At 37.4% G+C, this 27,842-nt stretch overlaps 1 protein-coding gene across 1 annotated transcript; it reads right to left on the reverse strand.

Annotated features, from left to right (window-relative positions):
- On the reverse strand, nucleotides 1-27,842 carry TINAG (tubulointerstitial nephritis antigen). Its single transcript, XM_010707812.3, has 10 exons — nucleotides 27,736-27,842; nucleotides 23,786-24,212; nucleotides 20,455-20,518; nucleotides 19,423-19,512; nucleotides 17,780-17,894; nucleotides 11,860-11,983; nucleotides 9,417-9,567; nucleotides 1,913-2,093; nucleotides 1,194-1,239; nucleotides 1-137 (listed from the first exon to the last, which is right to left on the reverse strand). The coding sequence occupies exons 2-10, from the start codon at nucleotides 24,153-24,155 to the stop codon at nucleotides 16-18; spliced, it is 1,263 nt and encodes a 420-aa protein (XP_010706114.1). The 5' UTR covers nucleotides 24,156-24,212; nucleotides 27,736-27,842; the 3' UTR covers nucleotides 1-15.

The following is a 27,842-nucleotide window of genomic DNA, read 5'->3' on the forward strand; positions in this document are numbered from 1 at the left end:
AAAATTATTCAGCTATTAAATATTACTCATTACATTAGATAAGATTGGCCATAAGTACTTTGTAAGATCTTGAGGAATGACAAGTGAAGGAAAATGGAAAATCATTTTCAGTAGCTGAAGATCACTTTCAGGATGTTCTGAAAAAAAAATGCATGATATCGTTTTAAAGTTAGAATCATATCTTGATTGCACTTGTATTATGGGAAGATAGAATAAGAACAGTGACAAACTATTAGATCATAACAGAGACTCATTTAAGGATCTCATTATAACACAAAGGAAGAATGGTCAGGAATCACTCTCAGTTGTAGAAGCTCTCAGATACATGCTCTTTTAAGATCTAGATTTTATTTTTCACGTACAACATTACCTTGAGGCTTGCTGAAAACATATTGACATTCCAAAAATGATATGAATCATTGTGTGATTAAAACTTAACAAACATCTGAATCTAGATAATTTTATGTGGAAGATTTAGTACGGATAGATTAAAATAGCAAACTATGTGTACACAGCAGGGGAAGGCAGTACTAGAGAACTGTCTGAAATTCTGTCTTCGGGATTCAAACTGTTTCCTTATCTCAAAATAAGTAGAAACATTGTGTTCACTTCTAGACAAAATTCAGTGTGGGAAAGAATGTTTCCCTTGAGCAAACAAATTTGGGCAGAAGAAGACTACTGATTTTGTCAGAGTTGAGCTTCAAATTGCAGCTGCTCATATAAAGAACTTTAAGAACTAATTTCAACATCACAATTCACTGAAATGAATTATATCTAATCATGTATTTTTCAGTAATGAATTGCAGGCCATGATAACTCATTATATAACTCAAGTCAATTGAAATAGAAAGTCTCCTGGTTTTTCATTGGTCGTCCATCCAGATCAGATGGATATCCAGCACAACCCCTTTTCTCCATCCCCAAATGCTATCAGCACCATCTGTGCTGCAATCAGTCAGGCTAAATAACTCTTTTCCATTCCCTCACATCCTGCTGAAGTAACTTTATTTCCCTAGAAGATCTGAGCCCTTGCACACCAAAAGTTACATCAATGCTGGAGCCCCTGGGTGAACTACTGCACATGTCTTTTATTCACCATGGAAAGCAATTTATGATTTCTAATATTTAGCTACAAAATTGTTGTGCATTAATTACTTCAATGACAGCATTAAAGTATTTCAAACTTACCATACCTTGCACAGGTCCTTTGGCCATGATTTCTTCCATTATATCAGTTTCCTGAGAGAAAGGAAGAGCAGCAGCAGAGAAGGCAAGGGGAGAAAATACATTATGTTAAATAACATAAATTCAACACCATACCAACATAAAAACATAACAATTTATCATCATATGCATACATTGTATATATACATATGTATAACAGGTTACATATAACATATGTAACAGGTTGCCCAGAGAAGTTGTGAATGCCTCCTCCCTGGAAGCATTCAAGGCCAGGCTGGATGGGACTCTGAGCAATCTGGTCTAGAGGGAGGTGCTCCTGCCTATAGCAGGGAGGTTTTAACTAAGTGGTCTCAAAGATCCCTTCCAACCCAAACCATTCTATGTTATATATGTATATGGCATAAAATATACCACTTGTATTTCTGCTAAAGTGTATTTGGTTTACCAAATGAGAAAAACTTTCAAGAACATGTTTAAAAAGAAATAATGCACATTTATGACTGCATAATTTCATTTCTATTTTTAATTTCTAAAGAACCACAGCAGCATAACTTTGAAGAGATAAACAGAGAAACTACAAAGAATATGATCTCTTCTGACAAGTACAATAAAAAGAAAAATTCTCCTTAAAAGTGTTCAAGTGTAAAATATTTCCATCTACCAAATTATTTTCAAGCCCCAAAGGACAAAATGAAAATGATAGGATGTGTGCACAGCATGAACTTACTTTTGAGGAGATCCTGTAGTGAGAGGCACAGCGATATAACCGATTGGAATCTTCTAAAGCATTGGGACAGGGCCCATTTGTATGATTTTTTCCATATTCACTGGACACATAACAGTGATTTTCACTTGGTGAATCCAGAGAATGCTTCCAAAATGATGGATAGCAGGCATAGGATACGACCCTGATCAATTAAAAATAGATGTAATAAGATTTTTTTAACTTTTATTCCAAGTTCATAATTATTTTACCACTGTAAGTTTATGGAGGCATTCATTCTTCAAATATATGAATGTTTGATAAACCACAAAGTCTACATTTATTGAAAATGGCTTCTGAAATGTGCATCTTTGCATCAAAAACTTTTAAGTGAAATTAATCATTTTCTAGCTTTATCTATATTTTCTAAAGGAGTGCTGCTGAGAAGCTACAGGTCTCTTTATTTCTTTCAGCTAAAATGTGTCTGACCTCATATTTTTCTCACATATAATGTGAAAATTTGCTCACTTTTCTTTGTAAACTTCTGTTGATATAAGAATTCTCTGTAATTTTTTTTTAAAGATTTGGGTAAAAATAATTGGTTTGCTGACAAACGAATGAATTTGATGGTTCTTCCAAAGAGAGGCACGATACTTAGCAATTAATACTAGTAGCTTAATTCACACTAACAGAAGTCTTCTGGAAGAAATGCACTTCCTTAAAAGATAAACAAGTGGGAAATAAGTAGGAGAGCACAGAACTGAGTTAATGAGTGCTCCAGCTGCAGAGACATACTAGGAAAAGCATTTAGACATGGCCTGGTGACTGGGTTGATTGTCTTGATTCATGGAAAAAATAAAATTCTCTATAGTGATGCTGGCAGGAGGGACTTTTCTATAACAAAATATGTAACAGAGAAAGGGTAAAACTCAACGGGCTTCAGTGGTGGAATTTATAATTGTACTGTTTTGCAACAACTTTCAGGAATTTATGCTTACGAAGAAGATGAGAATACAGTTAAGGAATTGCTTTATCTGTAGGATTTGTTTTCCCACCACGTGAGAAAATTTCATCTTGGCGGGTTTAAACTCAGGCTGAACTCAGAAAGTATTTTTTGATATAAAGTTAGGAAGCAGAGAAGGACAGGGCATTGCCTAGAAGAGAAAGTGGACCAAAAGAATAAACAGAGGTAGACTTAAAGGCTAGTGAATATGTGTCACATAGTATTCAGAAAAGGGTGGTGATCTTAGGGGGAGTAGGCCACAGAGCTTCTTCTGTAGGACGCTGGTTGTTGACAGCAGGATCCTTTCTGCTAAATGTCACTAAAATGACAGACATGCCGTAATAGTGATACATGTCTGGTCTATGCAGATCCTGAAGACCATCCTCACTACTTCTTAGAAACATTTCTCAAAAGCTTTCCCAAATGGAGAGGATTTGCAGTCACATAGTACGTAAATTTTTCACACCACCATTAGAAATCTGCATCAATGATTTTGCTTTCAAGGTTTTAGAGTATATTTACGGAAATTAAGACTGCTTTTTAACAATTTAAATGAAATTACATATTCTTGAAAGATTGTGTTTTGAAAATACTAAGTCCAGTCATCGCAGAGCAGCTTTTATTGTAATAAAGATTTCAAAATAATTAAAATTAATAGATTGCAAGAATCATGGAGGAAATATTCAATAGAAAATATGTGAAATTAATTGATTGTTCGTAAGTAATCAAAGACAAATCTTTGAATAGCAAAGAGAGCTTCTTCTGGATGATTTTTCTCTAGCCTAAGGCTTCATAGATTCAAAGGAATTTAGCACTGATTCTATCAGAGGAGTGATCGCAGAGGGGCTGCAGTAAATCACCTGAGAATTAAACTCAAGCTAATTTTGGATGTAAAAATCTCCAAAGTGCTAAATCCAAGTAGCTTTGAAGAACAGGTTAAGAGCCATTCTTAAATCCAAATATAGAGAAGGATAAAGAAAAAAAGAAGTCATTTCAAAAAATGGTAAGGAGAGGTTTTAATTCTTTACCTTGGCAATACATCAAAACCTTAATTATAATGAGCTGCTTCCTCATACAGCAAGTTTCTTTATTTTAAATTGCTTATTCTGAGTTGTTCAACCATTTTGACTATTTGGCTAACTGAGCATCCTTTTTCCTTCAATAAATTGAAGCAAGCAAGCTTAAAATGCCCTTTCTATCAATTTGAAATATTCAAGTAAAGGCACACTGAATTTTCCACTAATTGTTTTATAATTTTCATACTCTAGGTCTTACTAGTTTTCCATATTACAGTGCTAGATGTTTCTAAAACAATACACACATTTCTGTGATGATATCATGAATACATATCAGAAGGTTCTTCTAAAGACTGGATTCAGAGAGCACAATAACACTATCTGACAGAGCAAATTCTCAGCCACAAAGCACTACTTTTTAAACAGAATCATCACTACTAGCTGTCCATTTTCAACAGCAATGAACAAGAGCCCACATTCCATGCTTGTAAAGATCTGCACCAGTGGAAGTGACACACTGTTATTGGCACCACTGCTGAAATGCACCATCCATCTTCTCACTGTGCTCACATCCAGTGTTTGATTTCCATAAACATTCACCAAACATCAGGGAACATCAATGGGAGCAACTTTTTCTGCATGGAGGAATTCAATGACACATCATTGCTTCATACACACTTCCATTTTGGATAACGTTGTGTCAGACTGCCCCTTTCCTGCCATCTGTTGCACAGCAACAAAATGGAACAGAATACGGGTGAGAAGTTCAACCTTTACTGCCGTATTACCAGCACCTGCCTCTGACACTGTGGACAACACAATAAAATGGGAGGCATTATAGTCAGAGCAGCCCTCGTATTTTAGTAGGTCACCAGATATACTGAACTTGCTGAATCTGAAAAAGAACAAACTATATTCACACAGACTGAAGGATAATTAGATTTGCTTGTGTTTACTTATCCATCAGGATTTTTACAAGATTAGTACATGTGTGCTTCAACTACTCTTGGTATTTTCTCATTAAGCTTTTGATGGTAGAACAACTGACTCTGAGGAAAAAGTCTTTTTTCTTAGCAAATTTCCTCCTCCCAAAATAGACCAACATGCCCAGTAACTGCAAGAAGCAGTAGCTCTGTCTACATGAGAAGTAACTGTCCATCTAAGGGTAGTTAGGCTGATGTCATTTAGATCTTCAGTTTACTCACAGACAAACCCTTTCAATCCCTCCCAAAATATCTGAAGACAGTCTGTATTCCCAGCTTTCAATTCAGTAATGATAGGCATTTAAGCCACATGTACATGGGCTGTTATTGCTTGTTACAAAATTGATTACGCTTCATTTCTATGGCTGTGTAGAAATAACAGCTTGTTTTGTGTGCACATGTAAATATCTATATAAATTGTAATTTCCAGCACCACATTCAAAAAAAGATATTTTCAAACCAAACTGATTCCTCACAATTTGTGACTTGCTATTGAGATTTTTAAAATTAAGAAAGAATAATTGGAATTAGAATAAAGATATATTCTTTAATTAATGGAGAAAGACAAAGAGAAAAGGAGAGTTAAAGAGCAATTCGGCTACTCATTTAGCAGTTTTCACTGTTAACTGTGTGCTCAGTTTTTATGAAAGTTCTCCTTATCAACCTTTATGGAAATCTTCCACTGACTTCACTGGGATAGTTTAGACTAGCACTTTTTTTCCTGAAAATCTATCAAAAATTGGAGATAAGCACACTTCAGTAATCAGAAAACCAGGAACTCTAATACATCATTGAACACCTGCTGTGAAAATTTACAACTCCACATAGAAAATCAATGTGCTTTCTACCTATTGCAGGCTACAGAGATAATAGAAAAAAAAAAAAAAGAAGATTGCCATATACAGGCTCATAAAATAAAAGTTACCTGAAAGCGTTAGGAAACAAGCACCATTTCTCAGGACTCATTCAAAAGACACTTCAGACTTTTACCCCATATATTTCCAATTTTTCATAGTTAAAATAAAGTATTGTGGGCATTAGAAAGAAAAATAGCTTAGTGATCCACATTAGTGAACCATTATTTTTGCTTAGGCTTTTAGATGAATGTGTTATCCTTTGCTCTTGTGGCTAGAAAGACCCTTGCTCAGACCCTGTATAGCCATTCTTGTGTTCCTCCATTATCTGTCCTCACTCTTTGGATTTTTTTTAAGGTGGAATCCTGATGGATCTTTTGAACTTGAAGAACACAAATCAGGATTTAGAATGGTTTATAAAAATGGGAAGTAGAAATATTTTCAAGTTTGGTACTTTGATGGTGGATCAATAATGGGGAATAAATATGAGTGGTAGGCAAACATCTGTAAGAGTGCAGTGATGATGTATGTGTAGGAGCTGACTCAGGAGCAACACAAATGATGTGTAATGGACTGAGAAGATGGCTGTGGACTGTAGAGATGTGTCAGATATCTGGAGAACCTTCAGATGTTTGCCCTGCAAACTGGTTACTCAGGCAGTCGGCTGAAAAGTCTCTGGTGAATACACTGAGATGTCAGGCAAAGGAGTAACAGTGAACATCCTTTGAAATCTGAAGTATAGATACAGTTGGGTAAATAAAGTGCTTCAATACATTTTCAGCACAACTTCTTTTTTTTATCGAAGGAACTAACTGTTGTATATGCCTAAACTGCCTCTGGAGAATGCTGTGTCAGTAACCACACTGCTTTAGGTTAAAAAAAATATAGCTTCTTGCTATAGGAAGAAATTTATTATTATGGAGTCATGATGGATATATCCATACTGAGCTAACAGACAGGGAGAACAGAAACACAGAAAATCTGTCCTATTTCTGCATTCTTTAGACCATTTTCTTTAAAAACAACTATCTCCAAGAGCTGTGGAGATAATACTGATCGAAATGAATCTTTTATCTTATTTACACTGGAAAATCTTGTGCTCCTATCCTTAGCATGGTAGACAAACAACTCTAGCAAGAGTTATATTTACTCTGTTAAGAGCATAAGCTACAGATTAGAAGGACCCTATTCAATTTCTTAAAATGTAAAGCCATAACTAATTTCTTTACTTTGTCTTTACTTAAATGAGTGCTGAGGCTTTTACCAAGGTGAAGTCCCTTATTTCCTGCTGTAATCACTTACCTAGAGGGTCTTCCACTCAAAAAATGTAAAAACTAGTTCAATGTTTAAGCCCTGGAATCCTCATCTGATCTGATCAAAAATAGATCACCTTTCTGGTACACTTGAGGACAAGCAGAATGATTGCTTTATATACTCAATGTCTGTGTGAATGACAGTGCTTTGGTCTTCACCTGGATCCCCTGGCTACCATGACAACTGTGACGTATGATGCAGCACATCTGACATTCTCCTGATCTGTTCATGGATTGTTTGCTTTTTTATAAACTAAAATTAAAAGTTGACAGACAGCAGACCTGAGATCTCGCTGCCTATGAATACGAGGCACGTGAAAGAAAGATTAAGGGATGGGAGTGCATGAAAGTGAGGGGAAATAGATTATTGTATGGAGCAGAAAGCACAAAAATAAGTTTTACAATGTGAGAAACAGCTGAAGTATAGGGTATATAAAATCAAGATATTGCAAATCCTCCTAGAAGCTGTTTCCAGGCACATAAAGGTCAAGGATTTGATTGGAAATAGCACAGATTCACCAGGGCAAATCATGTGTCCCCATGATGAGATGGCCAGATGAAGTAATCTGGTTATAATGACATGACTAGCTCCACTGTGAATAAGAAAAGCATAAGATGCAATTTACCTTGACTTTAGCAACACTTTCAGCAATTTCTACATCAGCCTGTGAGAGAGTGGGGCTGTGTGAGTTGGTTACAAAGCCAAAAACTGAACTAGACTGTACCGTGACTAGTGACTGGTGGCTCTTTACTAGTGACATTCCCTACCTTAAGACTGTGTCATTTATTAAGAGCCTTGACAGTGGAACATAAATCATGCTCAGTAAATCTGTGGAGGATGCCAGACTGTTGGTGAGTGGTCAGTATGGTGGAGGGCAGGGCTGTTATTCACAGGGACACTGAGAAGATGGAGAAAGAAGGTGACAGAAATTTCATGAAGTTTAACAAAGACACATACCCAACTGGACAGACAAAACTGCCCATGCAGCAGTGCTGTGTACAAAGTGTACAAAGCAATTTAACAGGAAAGTGTCTGCAGCATCAGGTTGAATGTGTGGTAGCAGTGGGCCTCCTCAACAAAAGTGGATCCACAATACCGGTTTGTGTTAGCAAGAGCATAGCCAAGGCATTGTGAAAAATGGTTATTTCCCTCAAACTGTCACTTGTGGGCTTACATCTGGAATGCTGTGTTCAGGCATGGGATCCAAGATAATGACAATGGCAAGCTGGGCAAGTAAAAGGCCATAAAGGTGCTTAAGGCACTGAAGCATGTGATATACAAGGAGAAGCTGAGGGACATTAATTTTTTTGGTCTGGACAAGGCTAAACGGAATTCTAACTACTGTCTTCAACTACATAAGGAGAGATCACAGAGGAGACAGAATAAGACTCTTCTTTGAGATGTACACCTGAAAGGTACTGGTGACAAGTTTGGCCAAAGAAGACACTAATTAGATAAAATAAATTTTAAATAAGTTCTTTGTTGCAAGAATGATTGAACATTGCAAGAAAGGCTATGGAACCCCCATCCCTAGAGATTCTCAAAACAAGGGGGATATGATCATAAGAAATCTTGTCTAATTTTGAAACTACTCATACTTTGAGCAGGTGATCTCCAAAATAAATAATAATAATTAAAAAAACATTCATTTCAAACTAAGAAATTCTGTGTTTCTATAGAGTATTACTTGCCATTTCAACAGGCTTCTAACTGTCCACTTAGGGTTTGTGGACTGTTAATTTTGAGAAGTTCAACTTGAAGGAAGAAAGATTAATGTACAGTCCTTGCTACAGTGTTGCATTTTGGAACAATCTTGAGATAACGTGATAATTTGTTTTATTTGAAGACAGTGTTCGAACATTTTGAATATTTAAAATACTGTATTACGCAACTGGTTGCTTTCTCAAGGTTGTTTAACATCAAGAGCATGTATCCCAAACACAATACAAGTTCTGACTGCATTTATGATATTTTCTTAGATACAAAAAGAAAGACTTTTTTTGTGTTTCTTATAGTTGGAGAGGTTACCATAATGAAAATATCGAGATATAATGAGGCTTGGAGAAAGGGAGCTAGACAGTTGAATAGTTTTTGCAGCAAGAGCCCTTAGCTATCTCGTTCAAAATAGGCTTCACATACTTCTTTGGGAATGCTTCCCAGTTCCTGGACTTCACTACGGCATTTTGAAGAAAGTGTACGTTAGAGTGTGATTGTTCTGATGAGATGAATACGGGTAATCTGATCTAAGACAGAGCTAAATCTTTTTATCACAAAAGATCAGAAATCATCATTATAACACATGTAACTTAAGTGAATGGCTCAAGTTAAGATAAACTGAAATATAAATAAAATATTTACCCATGTGTTTTCAAGTATCTCCAAGCACCTTCAATATTGCCACCACCACATCCATGTTGATTCTTGGTATCACAAGAGATCAAGTTCTGAACAGAAAGGTTGTCTGTGATTTGACCATCAGAATGAATTGCTATTCTATCTGCTGCGACACCTGTTTTGAAAGAAATTGTGTTATCAAAACCAAATAATTACTCAGAGCTTCTCAGTGGTTGTTGTAAAAGAGTGACTGAAATACATCAACATTTTCTACCTGGGGACATATTTTTACAAAACAATTGGGATATTATATATAATAGGATATCGTTATGGATATACAGGATATATGTTAGGAAATACTACTTTTCTGAAAGAGTGGTCAGGCACTGGAATGGGCTGCCCAGGGAGGTGGTGGAGTCAGTGACCCTGGAGGTGTTCAAGGGACATTTGGATTTTGTATTGAGGGACATGGTTTAGTGAGAACTATTGGTGATATGTGGATGGTTGGACTGGATGATCTTGTAGGTCTTTTCCAACCTTGGTGATTCTGTGATTCTGTGATAATATAATATATATATATACACTATATAACATATAGTATATATAATATAATATGTATATATATGTATACATAAAATATAATATGATATTATATAAGAATTTTAAGAGTGGTAAATTGTAAAGTACCATAAACAACTTATTAGTAGATATACTGGTATATATCTAAATATCAAATTAGATATTTACATAATTTCATATAATAATCTCTATATTTGTACTTGCATATTCATATATAGTTAACTTCAGCAGAAGATATGAGGGCTGCTCTGAAAGTAATGCCTCCCATTTTATTATATGGATCCAGAACATTAGAGGTGAATATTGGTGGCATGACTGTAGAGGTTGAATCTTCCCACCAAAATTCAATTACATCTTGTTGCTGTGTGACAGATGGCAGCAGAGGGGTAACCTGACGCAATGTCATCTGACATGGAAGTGCGTATGAAGCAACGGTGTAGCACTTAATTCCTCCATGTGGAAAAAATTGCACTCGCTGATGTTCAGTGACGTTTGCTGAATGTTTATGGAAACCAAACAGTGGATGTGAGCACAATGAGGCAGCGGGTGGTGCATTACAGCAGTGATAACAGCAATATGAAAGATGAGCCACGTTCTGGATGGCCATGCACAAGAGTCACACCACAAAATGAAGAGTGCCTCCATCAGCTCATCTGCACAGATTGACTACTGGTGGTGACTATATTGAAAAATAGTGTTTTGTAGCTGAGAATTTGCTCTAGCAAATAGTGCTACTGTGATCTTTATATCTGTTGTATTTTCCAATGGAAATAAATAGGAAACATTACTTTTGGAGCAAACTACATACAAATATTTCCCATCTCTGCAGCTGAATTTCTGAATCCCTTTTCTTTCCTTTCTATATCCATTCTTTTATATGAGGAGGAGAGAAAAACAAAATAAAAAGAAAATATTAATTGGAAGTAAGTAGTTGCTTAAGTGGAAAAAATATGTGGAATTACTCATATTAAGGTGTAATGTGGGATTCACATAAAATTCTCTTTCTGAGAAAGTCTGAACCACAGATGTCTGAACTAGATCAGATAGTCATGATTCTAAGTTCTTACATATTTATTCATGGCTTAAAGACAGACAGATTCACTAAATTGTAAGTGAAATTAAGACATTCCTCCTTATGCTGTGATTTAAAGAAGCAGAAACCAGCATCCAGCAGGACCTGTTGTTCATATCAAGTCAAAGTTTGACTGCATAATTTTTTCCTCTATCTGTAGATATCTTAATATGTACTGAGATTTATTGCTACATAAGAAAAATTAACCAAACTGATCACTATAATTTCTTTGAAAAAGTGACACAAACACTCATGTCCACTTTTCATAAAACTAGAGGTTTTATCACATGAGGTTGAATTGCATTACTGACATTGGTTTATTTACAGAATTAGAAAATAGTTTTTTCCACAAACACCTGAGAAATTTCAGAGTTTTCTTTTCACAAAATCACTGAAAAGTTTACACTTCATTACTTGAATTTCAAGGATTAGACAATGGCAAATAGACAGATATATAAGTGTACATGTATATATAAAGTGACATCTACCTGTTTTAAAACATTGAAGTCAAGCAAAGAATGTAGATGAGTAAGAGTCACTTCATTCTTAATGATAAAATGCACTAGTCGACTTATTCCTACGTCCTGTCACAAAAGAAGTCTCCATATGATACAAAAACTTATGAAAAGCAAAGGAAAATCTCTACAGCTTAAATTGGGACATCTTAGAATGAAAAATGTAGCATTTTCAACTGGTAACTTTTGCTAATAAAAGCTGAACAGAAAGTTGAAATTACTTGATTACTAATCACTGTAAGTTTTCATTATGTATTTAATATACATGATATTTTTGAAAGGAAAAAAAAAAAAATATTACTTGCGGTTGAAAATGCCCAGGATGCTCCACAGTTTCGTTGGTCCAAAGGATCATGAATCCAGTCAGGCCATGCATAAGTGGCTGCAAAAAACTCAGGAAATTTTTCTTCCAGAAGGGAGCTTCCCTAAAACAAAATGCAGTAGATGAAGTATATCTGCTTCATTTCCTAACTTTGCCTTCAAAATGACCCTATTTTTGTTTTAAACATTCATAATGTTTGAATTGAGGAAGCCTCAAGCATTGGCAGCTGTGACTTGCCAAGCATTTATGTGGTGGTTGCCCTGTGCCTGGGTGCTGTGGGTGCCCTGAGAGCTGGAGGCTTTCTGGCACTCCAGTAGCTGTGCTGAAAAGCTGAGCTCCACAGCTGCCAACCTGAGAAACCTGTCCAGTTTTTGTCTGATTTTTATCTCAAGCAACATTTCCCTATGAAACATGTCAATTATGACCCAGCTGACATTTTTGGAAGGAAAAGCATTCTGCTGCAAACAGTAATGAAGTTAGGAACGTTACCCTATTCATCTTGACATGCTTTCCACTTGGCTGGAAATAGGAAATTCTAGTTACCAGTGGGGAATCAGCAGAGGGTAAATTCACTGATTCATCTTTTACACAGAGGTTTTTCAATTTCCAGCACTTATTCTCATTCCAAAATGAAAACCACTGATTTTCTTTCTATTTTGCAATCTGATGTTGATATGAATTCATGGACTGTTCAGAAAAACCTTTTGAACAGTCATTTTTTGCATACTTTTCTCTCTGTCTTAATTTATGTCCTGTAAGAATTGCACAAATATCCACATATGCAGGAGCCATCTGGTACAGCTGCAAATAATCTGCCCTATGTTTGACATGAAAAAAAATACTAAATAATTAAAAACAATGAGATAACTTTATGGACAGAGTGCTTATACTGCACAAGAAAAAAAGGAATGGCCATACAGCCACCTTGGACACCCAGCCTAGAAATTTGTCTCAAACAATTGCTCAGAGCAACTAATCCAGATGAAAACACAATATACAGAATATGAGATCCTTCTCCCAAACAAAACACTCCCTGATAATTATTTGTTACTAGCAAGCTCACATGTGGAAACAAAGGCTTCTATCCTGTTAAAAAATCCTTTATTTTATTTTGGTTTACTTATCCTTGGTCTTCTGATTCTTGCTGCACAATTATTCTAAATTGCCTTGTGGTTTACAAGACCAGATACCTATTCCTTAGACAATTTAAATATTTGAGCCCAGGTCTTACAAGCTCTTTTAGGATTACTTGGGAAATCGAACTTTACAACTTTGTCTGTGTCCAGATGATTTTCTGACATGCACTGGGAAACAGAAACATCTTCATCCAGTTTGTATATGCTGATTTTCTTCCCACAGAAAAATTCACAGCTGAGAAGAAGTGGGTGAGGGAAAAATAAGCTTGTGTCTGAGGTCTTTATCAGCTATGAAACTGGAATCAGTCACAGCAGATGGATTGATACCACCTCTACATGCCCCAGACCTAGTAATTCTGAAGTATTTGAGATTCATAAAGTTTACATATAGCCTGAGAGTCCGAAATACCATTACTCACTTTTAAAGTATACTGCAAATGCTTAAGTCATTTATATTCATCTGAAAGTTATACCTTCACATGTAACAAATCAGTAATATTAATCTTGCTAAGATATTAATCTTAATATCTTCATTAATTGCAATCAGAATTCTGCTTTCTTCAAAATTTTGTTAGAAATATGGGACTTGCAGCCACAAATGACATGCACAAAACTTCTGCAAAGATAAGTATCTTGCTTAATCATCACTAATAATGCTCTTTCCAGGTAGACATCAAAGCAAACAAAATCACAGCTCTAAAGCTTCCAGCAACAGAAAGCTGCATTTAAGACATCCAACCCCTGTCTAGTGTTTTATAGATGTGGATGGATGAAACTGCAACCGTGGAGTCACTGCAGTCTCTTGCAGGATGTTTTCCTGAAGTCAGAGGGAGTTGTATTGACCTGAGGCAATGGCATGGAGCTTCACCAGGGGAGGTTGGGTTGGGCGTTAGGAAAAGGTCCTTCACCAGAGGAGAACGGGTTCCCCCCGGGCAGCGGGCACAGCCCCAAGATGCTGAAGATCAAGGAGAGTTTGACAACACCCTCAGACATAGGGTTTGATTTCTGAGTGCTCCTGTGTTGAGCCAGGAACCAGACTCAATGATTTTTGTTGGTTACTTCTAACTCGAGTTATTCTATGATTCTGTGATTCACGAGCAAGCACAAAGTTGACTTTGAAGAATAATTGTACGGCAAAATCCCAGATGAATAATGTTTCATAATCTGCTCACTATCAAGAAGTAAATAAGCAAAATTTGGCAAATGTTAAGCTCACTATCTTGAGCAACGACCACTTACATTCTGAATGAGGTAGATGAGAAAAAAAAAATTCTAAATACATCTTTGGTCTGAGCCAGTGTGTTAATTTACATATCTCTTAAGCTACTGGCAGTGTATTTAATAGCCTCACATTGTAAATCCTAGAACAAATCCCTCATTAGCCTTCAGCCCTGCCATTAAGAAATGCAGGATTGACCTGTAGCCAGAAACATTAGCTTTTTGTCCGAGTAATTGCTACCCTAATATTGAGAAGCACTGTTGTTCTGTGACAAATGGTGAGTCCAGACAATTGTTTCTCAACGTATGCTCCATAATCCACCATTACAAGGCACAATGGAATCAGGAAAATGACTGGCAAATTCTTTTAAACCTTTACATGTTTTCTATGTATACGTATGAAGGTTTAAAAGAGTTTGCCAGTCTGGGCAAAAGAGGAAGGTTGGGAGTTATAAAGGAATACTCAGACTTCACCTACAACTTGTAAGCTGCTTGTTTTTTCCCTAAGAGGAAATGTACCTCTGTCACTCAGTAATGTTGTGAAAGCAGATTTGCAGTTGGATATGTCAGTCAGTGAAACAACAGAAAAACCTATACTCCACAAACAAATACTGCTAAGAACTAAAACTCTGCTCTGGATATGAAGTGATTAAGACAGAAGTGCTTTGCAACCTAGAATCTTTTTTTCCCCTGACACAATTGAGCAAAGAATCCCTTTTATACAAAAACCTGTTTCTCTCAAGCACCCCGAAGACACAATGGAAAACAGCAACCTCTTAGTTAGCAGGTGCTGTCATTTATTTCTGAGACAGTAGACCAGTAGCATGCTGAAGAAATGGCTTTTATTTCAAATCAAAAAGTGTGGCATTTAATGAATGGATAACTATAGTTTTCTTTCTCCGTTGGCAAAGCTAGCAGCTTTAAATCAGATCAGCACTAACTAGAGCCAAAAGCTCTCAAACGCTGATTGTGACATTTTATCAGCTATGTACGTGACTGGGCAAATTACTCTCAGTTTTCTCACCTGCAAAATGGGAAAGACAGTAATAATCCCAGAGAACACAAAAACATTTAATTAGCCCTTTTTTATGTACAGTAAGTAAGCAGTTCCCCAGCCCGCAGGTAAATTAGTACTCAACAAGGTCACCTGAAGGCCAAACCATTAAGGTTTGAAGACAGTCTCGGAAAATATATTTTTAAAAAACATTCATTCCTGTATTTCTCATCATTTATGCCTTTTTACTTTCTTCTCAGCTGTCACCTGGATACAAAAGATGAATAGAAACTTTAATAAAGCTTGCCTGGTTTTTATTACTTGGGTCTTTTTAAAAGTATTGGTATACTTCACAAAATATCAGAAAAAAATTCATGGAAGGGGAAGCAGAAGTTGATCCTATGATCAGCTGCTGGTCTGTCAATTGAAAGAAATTATTTCTACCCCCGGTGAACCTGATCCACGCTATGAACTTGCTGGATCATGCATGACAATGGATACTGGGACAGCTATGAAGAGATGCTTTACCACATCTTCACTCAGTATTTAAATCCTGATAACTGCCATTTCACATGGAATTATCTACTGATTAAATTTTTGCTTACATGAATAGAAGTATGTTTTCTTACATTTATGGGAAGTATTAAAATCTGTCAGACAGAAAATTTCCCGAGACAGAACAAAGACACTAAAGAGGTGATGTTCTTCTAGAAAACTACAGAATAGGACACAATTAGGGAGTTTTGAAGCTTCATAGGAAGTTTCAGAGAAAAATATTTTTACATCAAAACAATCCAAGACAGAAACCCTAGGGTATGAATAAGAAAGTTTTGACACTTCTGAAGAGAAATCGTAGGTTGGAGATGGGCTTCTGTACAATTCAGACTGGTTTTCTGTATGTTCAGAGCTCTGGAAAAACTGGAAAAGATGTTATTACTTTGTATTTTTAGCAGGGAGAAAGATTTCTCAGGCTCCTGTGGAAAGCATGTGCCTCTAGCAACTTCCAGGACTTCCTGAGGGTTAAAAGGATAAATGCATGGAGTTGGATTTCAGAGAATCCATTCAAGCTCCTGGAAATTTCTGGAAGGGCCAAAGACAGTTGAGTTATGGCTTTCAAATTTTATAATTAGCATTGGAGAAAACGTGCCTGAGAAATGTGTCTGTGGAAACAGGGCCATAAGTAGTGCAGCAGTCAAAGAAGCTACAGGAAACTTAATAGCACAGAATTAATGGGCTGGATATAATGAAAGAGCACTGAGTGACCAGCTAATTCAAACTGAATAGAAGAGAGGAAATATGGTAAATATTTTATTTTACCCTTCGTTTTCTTGTTTCCCTAGATGTTCTTTGTCTAACGTGGGAATAGGCAGAAGTCAGTGTAAATGTCAATCTCTGCACTAGGTGCAATATACCCACTTTTTGTTCCTGCCATACAAGCCTTACACTCTATTTCTCAAGAATAAAAGTAAACAACAACAGTAAAAATTAACTCAAATTTTCTTGAATCTCAGTGTTGAACAACAACAATTTGCACCAATTCCCCCACACAGTAAATGCTGTACTGAAATCTGTTATGTCATTTTCTTTCTTTCTTTTTTTCTTTTTTTCTTTTCTTTTTGATAGAACATTTTCAAATGAAATCAATCCTTTTTTGGCGAGAAGAGTAGTCTAGCAGAGCGCATGAGGCAGATTGCCAAAGCCCAATTTCTGTCAATTTCTGGCTCTGACAATCCTCTTCAGTATAATTTTCAGCAAGCCAGTCTTTTGCTTCAAGCAAAAGATTTAAGATTGTGAAAATTATTGCAGAGGCACATGATCCCCTCCCTCTCTCCCATATTCCTTGCCAACTGTTAGCTAAGCACTACCGTCCCTGCAACTCCTCCCATCTGGAAACCCATCTTCTTTATACATATAAAACAATCAATGACAATTGACTTCAAACAGATATTCCAATGGCATAATTTGCCTGAACTATGTAAAAACTGAAGGCCAAAATGTGTTATAGTTACTGCATTTTGCAAATCTTTGATCTATCTACTTACTCCCGTAAGGAGTAACTGCTTCAAACTAAAAGAAGGGAGATTTAGATTCATTATTAGAAGGAAATTCTTTACACAGAGAGTGGTGAGGCAGTGGAACAGGTTGTCCAGAGAAGCTCTGGATTTCCCATCCCTAGAGGTTTCAAGGTTAGGCTGGATATGGCTTTGAGCAAACTGGTCTAATGAAAAGTCTCCTTGCCCACAGCAGATGGCAGTTGGAACTAGATGATCTTTAAGGTCCCTTCTAACCCAAATCATTCTTGTGATTCTCACACTGATAAGTGAATATTAGTGCACAGTTTCCCAATGTATAGCACTTGCTCTTACTCCTCCTTGTTTGATATCCATGGATATGGCCACACTTTCTATGGATAGGAAAACTATTCTAGGACTTTCACATGCAACGTGGAGGCACTTAGTCCTACATACCTTAACCATAATCTTATAAATGTCGACATTTTTTTCCAAAAAATTAATTTATTAAAAAGAAATAAATTGCACACAATACATACTGGAATTGCTTCCATGTTCAGCAAGGAATGAGATGGAGGTAATGTGCCCAAGCGCTTTCTGAAACCTTCTTCCAGCGTCATGCCCCAGAACTGAGTATAGTTGTCAGCTTTCCATCTTTCTCACAGATAGAAAACAAGCAAACAAAGCAAGGTTAGACATACTGTTCATAATATCTTCTCTATGTAGTCCTTCTCTATAAGAGCACCACTAAAAATAACATCCAGAAATAAATGTTTCAAATTATGTTTCAAGACCTTCTATTAGATATGAATGAGGCTATTCCTCTGTGGGTAAATGTAGGCTGGAAGAACACGATATGAAAACTGGTGATTTGAGGTCAGCACTGTATCAGCCTTCAGCAGATGAGTGTGCAATGCTTCAGAGAAATACTAGAAAATAAGGTGCTCGATCAAAGCAATTAAAGTTGTCTTGAAGTTGTGCTCACATAATGCTTCAAACCAGGTGATGACAGCTTCACACAGTGGGTTACATTGCCTTCAAATGCTGAAGCACCAGCAGTAGTTATGAGCCACTGTTGACACAGCAGAAAGCCCAGCTGTTCTGCCTGTTATTCAGAGTAAGGGCTGTCTTTAAGTACTCCCTCCCTACTCTATCTGAGGAAGGTAGGCTAAACTCAGAACCTAGTATTAACCCCTTCAAAACATATGCACAACAAAAAAGAACTCACATTTATACACATTTGGAGCAAACTAAAATTGTATGCATTACTGGAGAAGGCCTGAGTCAAGGGGAGGGTGCTCTCTTTACCCATTTATTTCTTGTTTGCTTGTGTATATGAAAGACAGAGGTAGGATTCACACCCCCTAAAGGAGAAGCCTTGTTACTCAGCCTGCCTGTAGTCACTGGAGAATATAAACACCTGCAGAATCTAGTCTCTCAGGTGGCCTTAACTACCTACGTGGCTGATGGTGCCCAACTCAATTGTCTCTCCTACCTCCCTAAGTTTAAATCTCTCCCATGAAGTACAATCCGTTTCAGCACAGAGTCACAGTTTGAAACCTGAGCACTTCCATAGACTTCATTAGTGAATTTAGCTCCACAACTGCTAGGCAGGCAACCTCCCAAGGCACTGCTCTGCATTGCAAGGAATAAGAACTGGTAGCAAGAAAACCACTGAGTCTCACAAAGTTCTGATATCTTGATCCCTTTGGCCTATTCTTCCTTCTTCCAATACTACCTAAAATTCTGGTATCTAGAATGACCTTCCGGAAAGTGGGTAAAAAATAAATAAATATATGAATGTTTCTCCTAACTATTAAAGTGAGGAATAAGGAAGGTGATCTAAAGAGCATTTTGTGAGCAAAAGAATTATAGTAATTTGGAGAATATTTTAGATAGGTATTTCAAATATTGACTCTTACCAGGATGAAATTTTCAGTATCTTTCTATTTTAAAATCTATATTTTGCTAGAGTTTTAGAAGTTTCACAGATGTACATTTACTATCGCATAGATAAGATGTAATTGGGGAGGGGAGGGGCAGAGAGAAACATGTAACTTGTAATTTGCACTTACATGCTATGAGCTTTCGAGTGGATCACAACACTTTTGCATTTTTTCTACTAAAAAGCTCTACTATTACAACACTATAATACTTTTACTTAAAATAGAAGTATTCTCACCCGTAATCTCCAGAATTAATGTGGTGAATCAAGTCTGGGCGAACAAGGCATACTTCATTTGAACACTTCCAGTTACTTTGGATGCATTTACTGAAAGGGCAAGAATATAATTGAGCAGAAAATGAATTGTACTTCTACAGCAGAATGAAGAATGGGGAGGGGAAAAGCCTGAACTACAAATGTCACAGTAATTATGAAAACAAAATAATACGTAGTACCACTTCACTACCTAATGAATCCTAATTGGAATGAGATGGTAAGGTTACAGCTTGTGGAAAATCTCATCTTTGACAAAATTTGCTTCCATCTGTGAGGCCAAGCCAGGGAGAAAAGAATGATGTACTGAAAATTAGTTTTTTTGCTGAAGTTTCACTTTGGAGAACCAGAAAGGAGCTCCATGGCTGTAGACACCTTTCTCCAAGTATCTTTAGACAAGTTCAGGGCAGATGGAGCACAAGCCCTATTTGGATGTTCCTGGAGCACATTGGGCTGTCCTGACTTCAGAGGTACAGGGGACCACCTGCTGACTGCCAGGAATGGCAACAGAGCATCTCTGCTGTTCCTCTGATGTCCCAGGACAGGGAATGGGGTGTTCAAACAGTACATCTGTTTTCTACATAAGTGAAATTCTCCCCTTAAAATTAGAGGTGATCCCTTTTGCCAAAGTAATAGAGGAAGCTGTTATAAAAATATTCCCCCAGCTTTTAATAATACGGTTTTCTCTGTATTCAGGTAAGTTTACAGACCTGTGGATGAAACTATTTCAACTCAGAGCCAGTATACTGAACAGCAACAGAACTTAGATCACTGAGGGGAACATGTTTTCATGTCTTGATTAGAAAGTCCATCCTCCTTCACCATTCTTTTATGTTGGCTGTAAAGCAATTCTATGATTTCTTAATACTATTACTACTCTTCCAACCATTGTGATTTGATTAAGTTAAATGTGAATTTAGAGATGCTCACCAACTTAATTCCTGTTTCATGACATATGCTAAATTAATTTCAATTTTGTGTTCTCTGAAACATTACCAGGAATTGCAGTTGTCTTTAATTATTGCTCCTTCTCCGTAATGTCGGCCATCTTTATAACAACCTGCCAACATAACATATAGACGTGTGAAAAAAAAATTGTTTCTTGAAGTCAGTTAACTCAAAATTCTTGCTATTATTGAATTAATTAGTTTTATGCATTGTATGTAACATTATGCAAGTAATGTATACATTACTTAAGTGAAAGACAGTATTTTTCCTGCTTCCTCTACAGATACTAGTAAGCCTTATGTTACAAATGAAGATCTCCTTCATTGGCACGAGAGAAATATTCACCTCTAAGCCATAATTAATTTTATACCACAGTGCAGAAGTGGAATAGAGATGATGAATTAATTATAAATGCCTATTTCACCCTGTTAATCATGCAGCAGACTGCATGAACTAGCACAGACATAGGTGAGATATATCTCACCCAAGCATTCTGAGCCCTGAAGTTTCTGCTCTAATTCAATTTCTGCAAGTAACAGAGACATTTCTCAGAGAATATCCAAGGCAAATTACTCAGATGTCATGGTTTGCCATAGAGTGCCCCAGTGCCAGGATCAGACGGTAGGTGGAAGTAGGCATCAAGCAAGATATTTCACTTATAGCCAGTGAAGGAAGTATTAAAGCATTGTTTCAGAGGCAGGAGGAAGCCCCACTGGAGCTCTGCTGGCAGCCCTGCCACCCACACCTGAGAAAAAGTGCAAACCTGAGCAAGTACAAAAGAAGCTTTCTACTAATGTATGCCTGGGGAATTGAAGATTAAGAACATAGTTTCCTTAGCCTAGCAAAATTAGGACTTGAAGGCTCAGGAGTACTTACTGCTTCTGAGGTGTCTAAAGCATCAGCGTCAAAGTGTAGAAATATCAAAGCTGAAAGACATGAGCTGCATAAGAAAAAGGGCAGATTGTCCAGCCATCAGGGTATTAGACTGGAATGTTAATAATCTGGGAGATATAGTGAGAAATAAGTGGGAAATTATTTCACTTTGAGGTGCATCCCGATGACTTATGTGAAGATTGTGCTTGGAAGGAAGTGGACTTAATAAATCAGGACCTGCCTCTTGGTTCAATCTTCCCAAATTCCTATAATTCTCACCTAATCTGTGTAATTAGTTTTGTAACTGAAATGTCTCCAGATGTATACACATATAGGCCAGAGTCTGACTGCACAGTGTGAAGTCACAATCTGTGTCTCTTTTGTAACATCACCACTGTGAGATCTAGTGTGCTGGCTCAGATAAAGCGTTTAGTACCATCAGAGTAAGTGAAACAGAAAGATCAAATAAATAAGTGTATTCTATAAATAAAACTCTAACAGTTCTCCTAATAATAACAACACCACCAAATCCAGACTTTCTGTCCAGTGTCTAAGACATACATAACAGGACCGTGTGCACATCTTCTCTTGAAACGATACAGGGAAGCCATTGCAGCACACTGAATGCTGGATTCGTAAAGACAAAGTCAAAGCAGTTTCACAAAGTTATATTTGCAGTGGCCCCCAGCCTGGTGCACACGAATGCTTAGGGTGCACACAATAGCCTACTGTGCCGTGCACTGCGGCAGTGGAAAAATTGGGATGCAGAAATGCAGCATTGTGCCCTTTTATTGATATTCCTCCTATCCCACGCAAAGCACTGAAGTTTATTGGTTTGTTTAGAGCAGCATGTGTCGGAAAGCACTGAGAGCTAAACCACAGGCAATAAGAAGATCAAAATCTTCCAGGTGTATGTGGTCTGGTAGTGCCTTAATAATTCTTAGCTAAAGGCAGCGGCACAGTCTCAGTTAGTAAAAGTTAGCCAATATACTTACAGCGTTTCTAAAAATGCTTCATTGTTTGCTTCATCTTCTGACATTCAGTCCTACTTTTTTCTCCATTTCTTCTTTCCAATTTCTTTCTCTGTTCCCTATTCCTCAGACACTTCAGTTCTAGAATATTCCTTCTGAGTTATATTTTCTCCTGCTGTATTTTGCCTGCTTTGGTGCTCTCCTTTAATCCTTTAGGTTGTTTGTATAGCAAGTATCCAATAAACAGACTTTAGAAAGCTGAAGATTTTCCATCAACAAAGAAACAAAGCAGGACCAGAAAAACAACAGCTTGTTTTGAAGTGAGATATAAATTAAATATGACAATAGCTCACCTATAGAGCAAATAAAGGTGCTCAAATAGGTAAAATATCATTGTTATCTATGGCAGGCATGTATAACCCAGGAGTTACATAATAATAAAAAGAGAAGCAAAAGTTGAATTGAAAAAGGCAATAAAAATCCAATTCCCTTATCTAAACCTCCTGTTACATTTTTACCTGTTGGAGGTACACCTGCCCGGGACCCACATGGCAAACTACCACAGCTTCTGTAGTGATTTCCTTCCATGAGCAGCCTGCAAAACTAGACCCCAAGGCTCTCAGCTCTGGAGCAGAAACAGTGCTTGGAGCGTAAGCAGAACTCATGAGAGCAACTCCCAGTCTGCTGGAAATAATACACAACAGTGCAGCCTAAATAAATAGGAAAGAAATATCTTTATTTACACAAATTGGACAACGTTCTTTGAGAAGATTAGAAACACTTTGGAAAATCAAGTTTCTTTTGCAGCCTTTAGCGTTTTTGATGCTGTCACTTATCAGATATCAGCTGTGTGCCTGGCTTAAGAGCACAGACTCCTGAAGAACCTGTGGTCTGACTGCATGACTGCAAACAGGAGAGATGCCCCAAAGAAAGAGTTAATTTTTAAAGGTCATGGTGTTATGGTTTCAGTTTTAGGCTGTTGAAAGTTTGGTACAATCTCTACATTTTCAGCCAGATTTATCCTGGTAAGAAGCTGCCTAGGCTTAAAATTCACAATTCTAGACATACAGCACCAGCTAACTTCTAGCACCCTCTGCAGGAACCAAGTGAGGACCAGATGTTTGTAGATTCATTCTGTAATCTTTAGTTCTAAAACCAAAAGACTCAGATTAGAGTACTACTGGGGGAACTTCCACTACCAGCTGAGTAATAAAACACTAAAAAAGAACAAAATGTTGGTCAGAAATCCTCTGTCTATTCACATCCCTTCACCTATTCCTTCACTGAGCTGCTGTAAGAGGAGTGGTTCTGTCTAACAGTTTGGATCTAGCCAACTCTAAAAATACGTCCTAGAGACAAAGAAATAGCAGCAAACATAATTATTACTCTGATTTCATATTCAGTGACTTTGTCCGCTATATCTGTAGGCATATTTTTAGGATGCATGCACACTAAAGATTAATTGGTAGTTTTACTTTCAAGCATATTTTTGTCATGATGCACTAATGCCATCCGAGCCTTTTCTCCATACCCACCTGATGCTGGAGGTGGCCAAGGCTCATCAGACCTGGTGGGCTCAACGGTGTTCTCACAAGTATCCCAGTAGTCAGCACAGCAGTCTATGGGTCCAGGAGGACCTGAGGCACAGAACTGGTCACAGTAACATATAGCTGCTCTGGAAGCAATGTTAAAGCTGCAGTCATCATTCCTTCCTGTGCAGCAGCCTCGTATCCTGCAGGACTTGCCCTGATATAGACTTCTTTTCAGCCTGTTCCACTTTGCAGAACCACCGTCTTCAAGAGAATAAAGTTCCTTGGTCAAATTTCTTCTAGCATCAAGCCGCTTTGCCATCCAAACTTCACTTGCAATGCAATATAAGAGCAAGATCTGACTTTTGAGCCACATTCTTCAGCCTCTAGCCACCTTTTTAAGGCTCACTGTTCTTCAGTAACAATCCATTTACTGTAGATAGAATAGCTCCAGTTACTGGTCAGAAACAAATCTGAAAAGAAACCTGCAGACTACAACTTTATTATGAGGACTCCATATGCGTTAATCATTACTCAGACCTGTTATAAACAGATTTATTTGTCCAAGACTAAAAAAAAAAAAAAGACACGGACTGGAAATAGAGCTATAGCAATGTATCCATAATTATTAAATGTTGGATGTGTTCTTTGGCAAGTGAGAAATTTTCTGGTAAAGATTTATTATGCAGAATATACATGGCCCAATATTTTAAACATCTTGTTTTAAACATCTAAAATGAAATCAATGTGAGGAGTGAGCACATGGTGTCAAAGGAAGATCTCTTTCCTTCTGGTTTCGTTTTCCTTCCATGCGAATGGAAACTGTAACAAACTTACATTGCATTTCACCTGCACTTTCCTACCTGATATTCAGGGCTATACATCATTGACTGTCACTACAGTAAACATACCCTGCATGCCCCATTTCAATCTCATTTCCATTGATCTGGCTTTCCTTTACTTAAGCTTAATTTTACAGTTTTACCATAGGAAAATTTAAAAGGTCAGGTGATATTCAGTATAAGCTATCATCCAAATCTATTATTTTAATGTTCACATTTCTTTAGTCAAAATGAACATGGTAATATCAGTAACTACAGTAATAAATGCCCACCAATGAGTGCTCGTTTTGATTTAAAGAGGAAATTGCTGGAATAATAAAACCACAAAGAAAAGCTGAGCAGATCTGAAAAGACATGTGTAACAACCATCCATCAGCTCCATGTCTTTGGACTACAATCCTGAAGAAATCTGCATGGTTCTATTGCCAAACCTTAAAATATTCAGGGAAAAAAAAAAAAACAAGAGCAGCAGAGTATTTTGAAGCTTCTAGGGGTGATAACACATAAGGCTAAATTGCATAAAAATAACATAGTTTGAAAAATAAACAGTTACAAGACAATTTAAGTCTTCAAAGCTATGAAAGCAAAGGTAAAAAATAGTCATTCTTCCTTCTCTATTTGGTAGTGAATGAGAAGACCATGAAGAAATCAACAGCAGGGAGTGAAGGGAATCTTTCCCTCTGTGATTACAGCTGGACTATCCAGTGGTGCAGAAGGTCACAGAATCAAAAGGCAGTGACTCTTGAGAGCAGAGCTGGCAATACAACTGTCTGGATGCACTGCTGGGAATGGCAGAGACTTTCAGGGGGAATATGTGTGTGTTTATGTGTATAGGCTTGAAATCCAAAATCAGTTCTTTAATATGATTTCTTGTCAGCAGCGTTTTCATTGGGCATGCCTCCCACACTGTCCCTGTCACAGAAAAGGAACTGTGGCTGAGGGAAAATTACATCAGACTACCTGATTTTTATTTTGATTTTTGCAGGCAATTTTCTGAATAGAAGTCAATAGAAAAGGCGAGGTCAGCAGCATGCAGAAATTGTACATCGCATAAATCATAACCTTCAGAGTTGTTGTGTGCTTTTTGATTTAGTTTTGCTTAGAAAGCAAAAATCTGGGCAATGTTAAGCCTGTCACTGAGTATTATAATGCATCAGAAATAAGATAAGGAAAGTTCAGCCACGTGTGCTCATGGAAATTTAGATAAATTATTTACTAGAACTGATAATCCTTTTCCTTATGTCTACATGTCTTCTTTCTTCTGTGTGGTTCTAAGCAAATTATTCTTTTGATTTGCACTGCCACTAGCAAAATGAAAATCTTTGCTATAACAGATCTTTGGAAATAATTTTACAAGCGTATGTCCTTTCTCTGGTTAAGCAGAGAAAACAAAGAAGGCTACCATATGTCCATCCCTTGGCATATGTTTGAGCCTTTTGAAAAAATCTGTTTTGGTTCAGCAAATATTTCAATTTCAGTAGTTTTCTTTGTAAGCAAAAGTAGCTCTCTGTAAACAGTAGGAGATCACATGTTGATTTATCTGTAACTATTTAGGAACAGTTAAATATAATCTTCATTCTCTATTGAAGATTAACCTATTCCAAGCACACTAGCTCTGCCAAGCTCTTCAACTAGGGTCATAGCTGTAATTCTTGTCCTCACAGATAGGTACAAAAATATCTGAGTCGTATCTGTCTCAGCACTCCCCGCTGTCCAGCCTTGAGTTAAAAAATACACACCACACACTTGTCAGGAATCCAGAAGTTATTAATGTCACTGAACACTTGGCAAAGCACCAAAATGAAAGGCAGTTTAAAATGTCCAGGAATCTCTTCCACAGCCTTCTTTTAAAATTCTCTCTGTACTGTTTGAATAAGCCCACTGGACACCTTAAAATCCCATTCCTAATCACTGTTAGAGCAGTGGTGAAAGCACTGGACAGGCAGATTCTGGGTACTGAGGCTCAATCCCAGCACAGATCACTGTGAGCACACCCCACCAGAGAACTACGCTGTCTTTCCTTTGCCTGACTCTCAGCCAGGGCACCAATCCTCAGCTATCTCATCTGCCATTAGACACAACTCACTGTATCAAAGAGACCATGCAATTGCTTATTGTGAGTTCAAAACTCTGCAGAGATATAGACCGTCTCTTTCTTTGAACTCAATGGCAACTTAGCTAGTGCCACCTTGCACAAAATGCAGCACTGATGTACACTAGCTACTATAGATTACATTTACTACTTCTTAGTATTAATGGCTGCAATGAGGAAAAATTTGCTAAGCCAAGTCATGTCACCAGAAGTATTATATCACAGTTTTCTTTCTCCCATGTAGTGATGGATGAATAGGATTAACCCTTCCAAACAGTGTGTGCCTACATAACGTTAAAGCAGAGAAAAGCTGCATTAAAATGTTTTTCTCACTAGGCACCCTATTTAGCAACTGCCTGGCACCTCACTGCTGTGAGTTGTTAGCATTAAGCAGTGCTATTTTTAATTAAAACCTTTCAGGGCTACCTATCTCAGTTCTCACCATGATACCTGGATGGCTACATGCAACTCAGAATTGAGGTCACTGAGATGACAAATAGTATCAGTAGAGTCCTCCCACAGGGCACTTTCCTACGTGCAAACTCTGGGACCAATATCTTAAAGTTAAAGAGATAAAGCCAGAGAAAGAGAAGCTGACTCCAACCGCCTATGCCAAAGAAAACTGGTTCTTCACACACATGCAAATGCTTAAGAAGAGTCAAGATCCACAGGTGAAAGACTATTTTGAAGGTACCAAGTGATTGCTACAGCCTCATAGCCTTGCCTCTCATTGCACCTGTCACGTCGTGCCCATGAGGGGAGGGAGAGGTGACCAGGTTCACAAATACCCTAATTAGATTAAGGTGAAAAGATACTCAAGGTCTGTACATAAGAGGAAAAAAAAACAACTTTATAACAGATTTCTATAAAACAGTTATCCTATATGAATCAGCCCCCTCACAATTATATCTGCCTAAGCAGTGGAGTTTTGTAGAAAGCTCAAGTAAGCCTTACATTACTTAACAACTTTAACAGAAAGAGAGGAGAGGGAAAAAAGAGATAAAAAGGAGGAAAGAAATCACCAGTCCTGGATCAAGCACCAAGCCTGCCGATGGAGAGCTTCACATGGCATAGAGCGAAGAAGGGAAGCAGCAGCAGTGAGAAGCTGGGGCTAGCAGCAGAGGAGAAA

Source organism: Meleagris gallopavo, chromosome 2, assembly GCF_000146605.3.
Source record: "Meleagris gallopavo isolate NT-WF06-2002-E0010 breed Aviagen turkey brand Nicholas breeding stock chromosome 2, Turkey_5.1, whole genome shotgun sequence".
In the NCBI taxonomy this organism is placed as follows: domain Eukaryota; kingdom Metazoa; phylum Chordata; class Aves; order Galliformes; family Phasianidae; genus Meleagris; species Meleagris gallopavo.

Coding starts and splice junctions, on each gene's coding strand:
- TINAG (XM_010707812.3), bottom strand. CDS start 24,155: ATGTGGCTCAAAAGTCAGATCTTGCTCTTATATTGCATTGCAAGTGAA. Junction 11,984..17,779: donor TGAACATGGAAGCAATTCCA/GTATGTATTGTG, acceptor ATTTTGTTTTAG/GGAAGCTCCCTTCTGGAAGA. Junction 138..1,193: donor GGCCAAAGGACCTGTGCAAG/GTATGGTAAGTT, acceptor TTTTTTTTTCAG/AACATCCTGAAAGTGATCTT.